Raw genomic sequence first — 12248 nt, 5'->3', positions numbered from 1 at the left:
TTTCGAGGCCATATTTCTAATTTCTTTCATATAACAGCATCGTACAAGTAAATCTATATATTAGAATGAAGATTCGTTTGGCGATGCATTGAATTCTGTGATATGTTAGTGTACTCAAAATGATAGCTTAGATACGAGATTTAGTTGCATGGTGGTGATCGGACCGGAGATCCATCATGGATGAAATTTGTAATTCGGTTTCATTCAACGAGAACGATTTCATCTCGTACGACTGTTGTCTAAATCCTATGAGCGTGGATACCTATATTTACGGCTCGCTTTTAAAGGTTCGATTTCAGTTCTTAGCAGTATATATATCAGTGTGTAAAATCAATCAACCCAGCTATTCACTGCTTCCTCGGGGGTGAGATAATATCGAATAATATGATATAGTGCCAAATTATCATTACAAATATTAAAGAAAGAAATTAAAATACGTTAGCATTAAGCTATATTTGAGTTACGAAACACAAGGTGTCAAAATTATTTCGATCTTTCTATGTATTCGTAGCTATTTTTGGTTTGCATAACCAAGTCAGTAATCAGTTGCGTTAAATTAACCGATATGGAAATTGAACTTCCACAATTGCCAATATTTCGAATCACAAGCAAAGAGTTAGCGATCAATGTCGTTTAAAGTCGCGCTCTGCATTGGACATTTGTACAGGTAATGTGAGCCAATTGACAATAAGAGGCCCCTAAATCAATATACGCCAGCGGAAACTCGTAGAATTCGATTACGGCCAGGCACACGCACTACGAAAAACAGACTGAAAATACATTTGCAACGGTAAGATATATAAAAACGACTTCAACAAGTCAGCATGCATATGATCAGATGTAAACACAGGAGATAACAAGCTCACAAACATGGTAAATCGTTAAATTTGGTTCACTTTTCACAGCGCTATTTTACATCGCTAAGTTCTGATGCCCTCTCTTAAAATGCTCGGGAACATGATGTGCTATGTTTTCTTTCTGATAACAGTGGCAGGTGAGTTTGATAGCATCTCTAATATTATATCAGGCCGAGCCAGACGTTTAAATGTGCACGCAGACGAAGTAGTAGTATATAGGCCCTAATCAAATATCAATATTGCGTTTTGGTTTATAATGCCAATTTTATATAGTGCGGCCCGCGAATGAATTCAGATGTTGAATGCGGCCCGCGAGCTCAAAAGTTTGCCCACCCCTGTGCTACACTCTCTAAAATCCGTAACATTTTAGCACGCTTGGAAAAAGAAACTCGATCACAAAATTTTTAACGAACGTCGGAAAGTAAAAAATCCAGACGATCCGGTTCTCATCGCAAATAGAATAAAGTATGGAAGACCTGGTCCACGGAGACGGCTCCATACTGAAGAATCCGACATGAGCAGCCCTCGATGCAAGAAACCCCGAAGTTCTGGTCTTCCTGCTAACGAAGTAGGAAATTACTATTTTCGTGGCTTGTCGGTCGGGAACCGCTGATTCATATATTAATTAAAAATTTCAGGTCGGAGAATCTTCGAACAATGAGGAAAGCTTCGCCGAACATAAGTCAATCATATTATCGGAATCAAGTTCATCTAACCCAGCCAAGGCAAAGCTTATGAAAGCAATGAAAGCCACTTTCAAAAGGCGTCGGTTAGATATAGAAGACGGGAACATGCCAACTGCTGACATTCTTGTGGAGTATCCCCTTCTCAGAAATTCATATTGGGTAAGAAGCAATATCATTGGTTTGATTTCTGTTTAACGGTAACTGATAATGTTTCAGCTATTGGAAGAAATGAAGCTGATTAACAATGGTCTAGATCAGACATGGGGTAATCGCGATTAGTAATCGTAATCGATTACGACGATTACAGCAGTTTCAAGTAATCGTAATCGCAATCGATTACATTCGAAAAAATCCCGAAGTAATCGTAATCGTAATCGACTACTTCCCATATTTAATCGATTTCTTTGTGAAGGAACGATTACTTTTTATTTGTACAAGGACTGTGTCATAAACTGAACACTCGTGAACTAAGGAAGAGATATTATACCAGTATTTGAGAGCACAAACGTCTGACTTCCAAAAGCCACTGCTCATTATTACGTCAGAGGTAGCCTATTAGCTTTGCTCGTCTTAGCGTAGGAAGTATCCACACATATTAAATAGATATTCGATGTACATTTGTGTGATTGTAAGAAAACCCACCGTGCTGTAGATCAGTTTATCAATACATTTAGGATGCCACTACCTCGCATCATGATAACTAATCATAATCACCTCTCTGCCTAAGTTAAAATAGCAACTTTTGTATTGATGTTTGGTTACGTTTAGTTAAACTATGGAATGTAATAGTTCTAATTCTATAGTTAAATGCAGTTTCACCGTTGCTGCTTGGCGAGCCTATATGGTACGAACGTACAGCAGACAAAGGTTTAAAATTCTGTACTCGCCATATAAAACATTACGATTTCCACAACGAAGCATTAAAATCAACAGCTGCTGATATATATTCATCATAACTGGGCCGTTGTTTTGCCGTTTCTCGTAATGGCAGCTTGCATTACATTATCTGCATTAAGTTGAAGGCAGAATTTTATGTTTACTTTCTGTTATTCTCATAATATTCTACCCAAAACGGGTCGCACTTTCACAATTCTTTACTGAACATTTGAACCTGCCGCCATAGTCAACGGCTTATATACCATGTTAGCGTGGGTTGTAGCTAGAATCTGGATTAAACAACAAAAGCGTCCCCCAACCAAACTGTGGTCTTGGGCCCTCATAGGGTAGTCAATTTTGAAGTTGAAGATGTAATATCGTTAATAATATTGGTAATTGCATTATATTGCATTTCTAATCCTATCTCAGCGCCTGATGGTCAGATTCACCTGAAGAGCGGGGGGGGGGGGAGGGGGCGGCGTAATTCATAATTATAAGATTTGGTGTCTTGCAATAATTACTTTATTGTATGTTGTTAATTCGTGACCTCCTGTCTGTTGTATAGCCAAAAGATATTGATTGTAGTGGCCCAAACAGCAGACTAAAAGAAAAACTTGCGTGAGACGCACACACGAATTGTCATGTCTAATGCTCTGTGATGCCCAGGTGGCATTTGCATGGTGGGCTCAGATTGGAAAGAATGGACTATTAGTCACGCCCACCCAGCGTGGCTATGGACACATACTTTAAGTTTTGGCAAATGTATTTCTTTAATGGCACACTTCGTGGAGTCTCATGTTGGCCGAAACTGCATATGTCTTTTGATGTGTCGAGGAGCTGTATTGACTAGCACCTAAATGCCTATTACTATGAATTATGCATGCTTTATTTCTTCAAGGGGAGACGTATGCATTTCGAAATCAAGCTATCTAGAGACAATTAAATCGCAAAGCTCAAAGAGATATTCCAAATTAATGAAATCTCTCGAAAATGCTCTATAATTTATGTTGGTTTACAAAATACTTTTGAGTCCCCTCCAACCACGCTCCCCACTCTATTGGGGAATTGGGGGTGCGGCAGTTATGGACCTGGCAAGAATCCAAATCATTGGGTGCGATAAACCGCCCTCTATAAAATGGGCAATGGGTACATTATGACGTAACAAGGGAACGTCCCATCTTATTTCAAGACAGTTGGTATATCCTTTGGCTTTTCCAGCGCAATCCATGTATAGTGTCTTCCAACAGAACTACTACGATGCAAAATACATATAATCGTGAGTAATCGTGATTACTTTTCCAATGTAGTCGTAATCGTAATCGACTACTTCCCGATTTTGCTGTAATCGTAATCGCGTGATTCTGAAGTAATCGTAATCGCAATCGATTACATTCATGAAGTAATCACCCCATGTCTGGTCTAGATCAGGGGTTCTCAACTTTCCTTGTATAACGGGCCGCATTTTAACAGCAAAAGACGCTGCGGGCCGCAGTACTATGTTACCTTGCATTCATGGGCTACTATTAAATTTAGTCTATTGTAGCCGATTTACCAGTCGTATACCGGCATTTAGTACATTTCTTTGCATTATAAAATAACAATGAACAGCGTTCGTAAGTTCGCAGCTGCTGCTTGTGAGAATATGTATCTTCTAGCGGCGCATGTAAGTCCCTTCATGGAGCGTGCATTACATTCGTTGTCAAGTCGGTATATGCAACTTCAAATCCTTCCACCAGAGAGCCGAACTCTCTGTTCCAATGCGTGGGCGAGCAAGTATAAAATTACTATAACTTTTGCGTTACAGAGACCATTATCACATTGAGCTCTGAGTGATATGAGAAGAAATCTGGTGTTAGGGGGCATTTCTGAACAAAACAATCAACATTTCTCCTTTCCGTTCATGCCTAGGGCACTGTACCAATAGTTACAGAAGTCAGCTTTGTCAAGTTGATATTTTTCGCTGGTCCCCTCCCCACGTTTGCCCAGCCAGTATATCTCTGCATATATGTCCACTCTGATGAAATTCAACCAGATAATTAGTTATACAATGTCGGTCGATTCATCCAAGGCTGCGTAAAAGTAGTCTACGCGGCAACGTGTTTCAGAACAGGCGATAAAAGATTGACTGATATTGATGTTACTCGTCTGGTCAGGATTGAATCAGACGATTGCAACTTCGAAATTTTTCTGGTGATGTTGTCCTTACTGCTAAGTTCCGGAAACAGCAAATATTCGCAAAGTATGTTACAATTTTATTGAAATCACACCTTTTATATCAGATTTCTTGGGTTTAGCGATATTCGAAGCAATTTTAAACGATGCGTCTGTAACGTCGTCGGCAATCTCAAAAACCGTTGGCAGTGAGTCAAACACTCTTGAAAAGTGTAGGCCTACTAAGAAGCGGGATTCTCTTGAACCAGAGTCCAGCCGAATAATGATTCAAAACAATAACAATCTGAAGTCGAGCATACATCAAGAAATGAGAGCACATTGAAGCAGTGGTTCTCAAACATTTTTTAGTCACGCCCCCCCCCCCTTTTTGATAGGGAAAAATTTCGTGCCCCCTTATCGTCATATAACAAAATACAACCAGAATGCTAGCAATACAAACGGCTAGTTTGATGGCATGGAAGGTTATAGCCGTGGATCAGAGAATTCTCAAATATGAAATTCGGACTATACACAGAGAAATAACAGTGAATCAGGGATAAATTGCGCGCAGCGCGAAATTTTTTTCAGTTGACCGCACCTTCGCGCCCCCTTCAGATGCTTCACGCACCAAAGAGGGCGCGTGCCCCAAGTTTGAGAACCACTGTCTTCACGAAACAGAGACGGTGCGATAAAAGAGCTAAGTATCTAAATTAATTTGTGACAATACCGTGTCATTAGTAATTGCGTTTATAATGAAAGATGTCGCGGGCCACAAAATATACGTCTGCGGGCCGCGGGTTGAGAACCCCCGGTCTAGATATTCTGGACAAGATCAAAGAAAATAAATTCTCCAAGCATGCAAGAAGAATCAAGTGGGATCGCTTGCCAGCCAACATTGTAGATGTGATACTGATAGGTACAATGCTTTGAATATACAAATTATTGGACAACTCAAAATATGAATTTGTGTTTTTTTCATATTCTGCAGAATTCAATTGGATGCTCGGTATACCTTCAATGTTCAACGAATCCTATGACAAATTCTTGGTTATAAACAAGGTTTGTACCAAGTACATGTCGACATTGCATTGCTATAAAATATACTTTACTGCGCTGATAATAGGCTCACAGCTAGATATGTCAGTAAAAGTCGGTGGCGGCTAACCCGTGGCTTGCGAGATGGTTGTGTGTGGCCCTCGAGGTAATTCTCGAAACATCGGGTAAAATAGCAAGGCCTGCCAAAATTTGATTGGTCTGACCGCGAAATTTGATGATGACTAAAAAATCAGTTCCGGCGTATTTAGGGGCCAGCCACATTTATCGCAGATTTTCGTATATGACCATTAAGTAGAATATCTCGCCGCAGATTTATTCGACTTAATATTTTTCTTGGCACTTCGCATGATTTATTGTCACTCGATTTTTTGCATTTATTATTGGAGCCCTCCTGAAAATTATAAATACGCTTCACTTACAGAATTGAGTCAAACTATATATTCGCAATTAGGAGATAACGTTGTGTCGTCCAACATGCGACTTCGCTTGTGTGCTCGCAGCGAGATCGTCGACGATGAAACTTTGCACAATAGGACGGAGGGATGTTCACCGAAACCTTCGATATTGCTATATCTAAACGCCGAATAATCATGTCCTTGCAAAATGAACCCAGTGGTATACAACGGCAACCCTCAATATTTGCAAGTAACATATTTATTTATCGAATTCATTCATTGTTTTTGAAAAAATTTCCCACCTAGCGCGATCACGACATGAATGCCCACAGAGTTCTCATGACATAATGTAAAATGTAAGTCTTATTTTTAATGTTACCTAATTCGGTTGGCTCCTATCGGACGACTTAAGAAGGTCATTAACATTCAAGTGGCCCACTCAATGGTTCCTAAATCTCTTGTGTCCCTTTGGCTGAAAAGGTACCCCTGGTATAAGTGCTGTCATAGTCATAATTTTGACCTAATACATCAGCCATTATTACTATGATAGTATTATTGGCTATATAAGTTCATACTCTTTGCCTTTCAGTATACAGTTGTGTGCCCTCTTTTTTCAGGATAATCCAGAATACCGCACCCAGTCATACATCTTGACACTCGACAAACCAAGTGGATGGTGCACTTCGACGGGCTAGTGATAAATGACGTAGTAGATTTCACACATGCTTTAGCTCTCATTCTGTCAATACATTGGGTATTCAATATCCAGTTCGCATGTGGTGTCGATAAGACTCTACATTTCTTGTCCATCTGCATTGCAAAAATCAAAGGGCTGCATATGCCGTCTGCGGTCGCTTCAATGTGTGAAACAAATTGATTTGCAGTTTTTAAATTCATTTGATCATTGATATACAATGGTAAGTGTAAATGGTTTTGCTTTTTTGGGAGTGATGAAGTAGATTTGGCCTCAAGTGATCATATTTTCAGCATACTTCATTACTTGACAATTCTGACGCTGTAAAGTAGAAAATAGGTTTGTACTGGACCTAATGATACTTTAGGAACTACATGAGTGCTTGTCAAGCCATTCAAGCTGCACTCCTGTGGAGCATGCTTGGTCTGCTGCAGGCTAAGTCATGCAAATATTTTTTGCACAATTTCTTTTTATACATGCCGCTGTTGATTTTCGTATACTGTGCTTGAGCCTGCTGTATATTTCCTGCTGATCTGCTGCTGTTAATCGGCTTTAAATAAATTAGCCTTTTCGCTATAGTTTTGTGAACAATCATGGCCGTCGAATGCATTGGGTCTTTCTGCCAGTACAGGTGCAAGATTTGGGTATAAGAAGAGAGAGAAAAAGAGAGTTACAAGATATAGCTTGTACTGAGTTTACTAGATTTAGCTTGTCAGCTTGTAACGAATTACAAGAAAAATACTGTAAACTTGTAATCGAGTATACCATATTTTTTCTTGTAATTTTACAAGAATAATTTTTACAGTGTACGACGTGGTGACAGTGACCGGTGGGTTTATGGTGAACCATTTGCCGCAACGTTGCATTCAAGTAAGAGCAACAGTAATTCCAATGTGGGTGGTCAACGGTGGTTGTTCAGTATTTATATAAATAAATAGGTGTAATATAACCAACTTTTCATCATGGCGTATAGACCTTTCCGACGACCTTTTATGCGGTGAGTAATTCCTCCTTGACATATATGTTCCATTTGATGTAAATGGGTAAAATACATGATTTCATATTGATAGGCCTATCCCAAAGATTCTGCATACGTGTACCCGGTAACGCCTTTTCACGCCCTCTAGGTGCACGAAAGCATGAAGTCACTACACCGCCGGGATATGTCTCCTTGTGAAAAACTGCGTTTGACCCATTTTCACCGACTGGAACGGATGTAAATGCAATATTTGATACCGGATAGTTCTAATGACTTTATGCACACCCTACGGTACAACGGAAATCGGTAGATTAATTGGTTTCCGTTTTCCGACATCTATGGTCATTTGACGCTATTCTGATATTCCGAATATATATTTCGGATCCCACACATTCCTTCTCCGCTATCACATGACACTAATTGCCAGGAACTGTTGTGATTAGGACATTGGATAAGCCTCAAAGTCCAGGAATTTTTTGGCGTTGATTGGACTCTTACCCGAAACCCATAGGTGTTGAGCGTTAAAATATACTACTGCTTTCCCCGTCACCACATTCTGCGGTAAATTGGTATCGGGACATTTTATGCAGGGATGTATGTATCAATTCGTAATCTTTATATTTACCTCCATCACGGTTGTCTGGACCTGGACTTATTTCATGTAGGCCTATGTCATGCAATGTCCGAGTGTTTCTATTCGGTGTCAAATTTCGCTATCGGTGTGATGTATTAGTCACCATTGCAACAAACAACATTACTTGACCACGGTGTCGAGTCCGAACGCGTAAGTGTTGGAGGTTAATCTTTGATCCTTGTTGCAACTCTACGTGAGCAGGATCTTACAGTTACAAGAACCAGTCGCGCTATAAGTTGGTATACAGGGAGACAGGAATATTTTCGCAACAACCTTGTGTATATGTCTATTGATGTCAAACACTATGAGCCACGTTGGGTGACAATAAATGCTGCGCGACATTCACGAATAAGAATCGTAAAAGATACTGATAGTAGTTGATCAGGCGCGCTATGTATTATGTTTCGTGGCGCACTTTGCGTGGGCCTACACGTTCTGTTCCGGTATATTCCAGGTCCTCAACCCCATTCTCGAACTTATATAACATTCGCTATTACTTAGCAACTGGTGAAGGTGCTAAAGCCCGGGGGAATACTCATTTTCAATTATCGCATTGGACCGGAAAATCAGAAGTACGTGGAGGTTTTGATGCAATACGCAGATGAGCTCGTTGCAGGGCACGTGATCAAGCTGGAGACAAAAGAAAACGTACACTATGGCCGGTTTGGAGACGGCAAAATATATGCATATGTATGGGTATGCCGCAAGATCTAGTCTTGTAACGGGACTACGAGATGTAACAGGATTTCAAAAGTTAGCGCCCAACAAATGAATATTATATTTGATGAGTGTTGCACGATCACATTATCGTATTATTGTTTGTCTTCAGCTGTGTGACTGAACGCCTTCTTAATATATAAACGCAGAGTACACGCAAAGTCTGACATTGATGCTTGAAAGTCGTGTTTTATTATGCTGTGTTGCATATTTGAGCCACGAAAGTAGCATATCCGATAGCAATATAACTGGTTCATAATATTTTAATAATATTCATAATTCGCAATGTGACAATGGCAACGAAGAAGGATTGAACTAAACTATATAGAAGCAGGGAATTCTGATGACATTGATTGATACGGCGTAGTTTGCTACATTGAATTTATTTTGAATCTGGATTACGCATGCGAGGTACGAAGGCTGCGTAATCGCGGCATATTAGTGAACAAATTTCAAAGTAAACAAACTTCCGGTTCACTTTACACAGCTTATGGTTTTAGTCCACGCAGCACATTCGAGAGTATGTTTTATGTTTTGAATTCGAAGCCACTTTTCGCGGGCCGTTCAGATTACCTCAGTGGACCGAACTTTGCCGATGCTTGCTTAATAAGGTACTAATATGATTTATGCGTCCTTGGTTGCCTTCGAAAATTCCATTTCGGTCTTTTGTTAGCGACATCATACTTATGTAGGTGAGAAGTAGCATACTGTGTAATGCAGGTAGATTTACCAATCTGACTCCGATCTTGCATTTTAGAGAGAGACATCATACATTCGACCTTGCTGCAATTTTGACTTAAACCTATCAAACCTAGGCGGTTACAATACACACATCCGTATTTTAGCATATCATAACCAACCTTCGTAAATTAAAACATCATGCAGATATCAGTTTCATTTATTGAGGTATTTAATGTTCTGATTTTTTCCGACCTTTTGCCTTCAGTAATATACAGCCTTCCCGAACCGGTTCCACGATTGCGCGCACTGTTCTATAGTAGGCAAAGGTTTGGATTTATAACGAGGAATGATGGCCTATTTGAAGAACCTCCTTCCACATACTAAGACCATGGGAGAATACAACAAATTCCTTACCACACTGTGCCAGAGTAATTTTGAGAGGCATTGAAGAGATTTGCGTTCTCATGCAATGCATATAGGTGTATGAGTCACGGATTAATCTCCAAATTATTATTACAGGCCATATGCACACGTCATGAAATTAATAATGTTCGGTGTCTATTTTTTTTTTCTTTTTGTCATAATATGAAAAGAAAATGTAATGCAGGTGTATGAATACTTACGGTAGCATTTGTAGAACATTACGTTCCGGTGTTAAAATCCTATATTGCTCTGGCAACGTTTCCGAAGAAATAATGACATCGATGAGAATGCATTTGCCGTGTGCCGTGAATCTCTTTCGGAATTTTGGAAAAGAACTGTATAAATGTATAAAATACAACATGGAGACAGGTATATGCTACTTCGCCATAACTCCTTCAATAGCTAATAAACAACCACATGATTCGATGAAACCAGTTATGACATAACCGACAGGCGAAACGTTGACGCATTGTGGGAAAACAAAATCTCAGAGAGAGAGAGAGAGAGAGAGAACCAAGTCGTTTCACGATCTTAATGAATCAACTCATAAACATTATATCATTCCGCAAATCACGTGCCCATGCTCTGGACTTCTGCTCTCACTGCAACATTTCTATTCCATACTTGCTGTTAACAACTTAGGAATCCATTTGAAAGGAATGAGCCAAGTAATTTCGCTACAGAAGCTTCTTTTTTAAAACGTTGTCTCAACAAATAAACTGGGTGAATATTTGCTATTTGCGTGCTTTCAAATCCTATTCTAAGTGGCTCATGTTACCAATTCCATCTTTATTGTTGTGTGAATGATGATTATGACCATTCTGTGTCGACAAAATGCGGGTATGATTGTCAACAATGTGACCTTATTTCAGTTGTATATGTTCGTATTTCATTATTATATCTGAAATCATTTGGTAGTGCTTTGCGCATCAAGGGCATTTTGTACCGCGGCAATTGTGGTATTATAATCTATATGAATGAGAAATTATCCGACCGTGTCATTACACACTATGATTACGTAGAGTCCCGTATAGATTCTAATACTTCGGCGATAACGTCTGCACAAACAACCACTGCACAATGCACACAGGTTACATCGAATTACCGTTATTTTTCATAGCAACTTTTATTCTCTTGTAAGTGAGCCGCGAACATTTGTATTTTCTCTGTTGTGCCACAAGCGGCAAAAGGTTAGAAAACGCTACACACCCATCAGGCATCTTTCAGTAGAGTCGTGTTACGTTGTTCGGTAATGGCCTGCGATGTCGGGAATGCCTCCGAGTTCCGACATTCACATTAGACGGTATCGCTGCGATATGGATATGCCGGTAGCAAGCAACATTCAACAGCTAATATAAATAGATGTCACCTAATCTAGCTCAGAGACAGTTGAATTACTTTGCGAGAGGAGACCTTCTTGACAGTATGTGAGCCTATCACGAAAGACCAGTGAATTAAAAGATAAGTGTCGATTGGATCTTAATATGATATTATAATGGGGCGTAAAATAAGCTTCGACGTAAAGCACGAGTTAGCGATCAACTTATTCGAGATAATGTTTCTAATCTCTATCATATAACAGCATAGCACGGGTGTAAATCTTTCCATTAGAATGAAGCCTCGTTTGGCGATGCATTGCATTCTGTGATATGTTAGTGTTCGCAAAATGATGGGGCGATTTTTCTTGACATGTCAAAAAAAGTCAAAATTAGGTAAAAATTGTAGCGTTGCAATCTGCATTTCGTTTGTATCGTAGACTTTGTACTGTCGGTGAACTCATAATTTGACATTTGCAGCTTGTAGCCAACTTAAGACCTATCGTTGTAGACGGCCCATTGTTTGCTCCGTTATACAATGCAACATTCGAAGCGAGTTTTTTTTCTCAGGCCAAACTACTTCGTAAGGACAGACAGTTTCAACCAGAAAAGAAAATAAGTAGCACAATTCTAACATTATATGGCAAACACCTAATTTGCATACGCTAGGTCACATTTGGTTAAAATTGAGATTTCTAAGGTTTAACAATTGTCAAAACTTTTTTTTCAAGTCAAAATCTTCCGTTTTCTAGGTAAAAAAATCACCCTACTTATTAACAACAC

At 39.5% G+C, this 12248-nt stretch overlaps 1 protein-coding gene across 3 annotated transcripts; it reads left to right on the top strand.

The window, feature by feature from the left end:
* Window positions 1-529: 529 nt before the first annotated feature.
* LOC145442929 (uncharacterized) lies at window positions 530-9206 on the top strand. Of its 3 annotated transcripts, none has more exons than XM_080320978.1 (6): window positions 530-994; window positions 1228-1425; window positions 1496-1702; window positions 5159-5486; window positions 5559-5629; window positions 6639-9206. In XM_080320978.1, exons 4-6 carry the CDS (start codon window positions 5330-5332, stop codon window positions 6714-6716), a joined length of 306 nt encoding a protein of 101 aa, XP_080177104.1. In that variant the 5' UTR covers window positions 530-994; window positions 1228-1425; window positions 1496-1702; window positions 5159-5329; the 3' UTR covers window positions 6717-9206. The 3 variants fall into 3 exon arrangements, 2 of the variants coding, with proteins under 2 accessions (XP_080177104.1, XP_080177103.1); XR_013916174.1 differs by having other exon boundaries at window positions 549-994; XM_080320977.1 differs by lacking the exons at window positions 5159-5486; window positions 5559-5629; window positions 6639-9206 and adding an exon at window positions 1760-2888 and having other exon boundaries at window positions 556-994.
* The last annotated feature ends 3042 nt before the right edge of the window (window positions 9207-12248 follow it).

Source organism: Botryllus schlosseri, chromosome 7 (assembly GCF_051294905.1).
Source record: "Botryllus schlosseri isolate E-star chromosome 7, Bs_hap1, whole genome shotgun sequence".
NCBI classification, from domain to species: Eukaryota; Metazoa; Chordata; class Ascidiacea; order Stolidobranchia; family Styelidae; genus Botryllus; species Botryllus schlosseri.
Note: the sequence above shows the minus strand (reverse complement) of the source record. Positions and strands in the feature narration are given on the sequence as shown.

What these genes read in the sequence shown, in the direction of transcription:
- LOC145442929 (XM_080320977.1), top strand. Translation starts at nt 1,372, where the DNA reads ATGAGCAGCCCTCGATGCAAGAAACCCCGAAGTTCTGGTCTTCCTGCT. An exon ending in CTGGTCTTCCTGCTAACGAA is followed by an intron (nt 1,426 to 1,495) that starts GTAGGAAATTAC and finishes TAAAAATTTCAG; the next exon opens with GTCGGAGAATCTTCGAACAA. An exon ending in TTCTCAGAAATTCATATTGG is followed by an intron (nt 1,703 to 1,759) that starts GTAAGAAGCAAT and finishes ATAATGTTTCAG; the next exon opens with CTATTGGAAGAAATGAAGCT.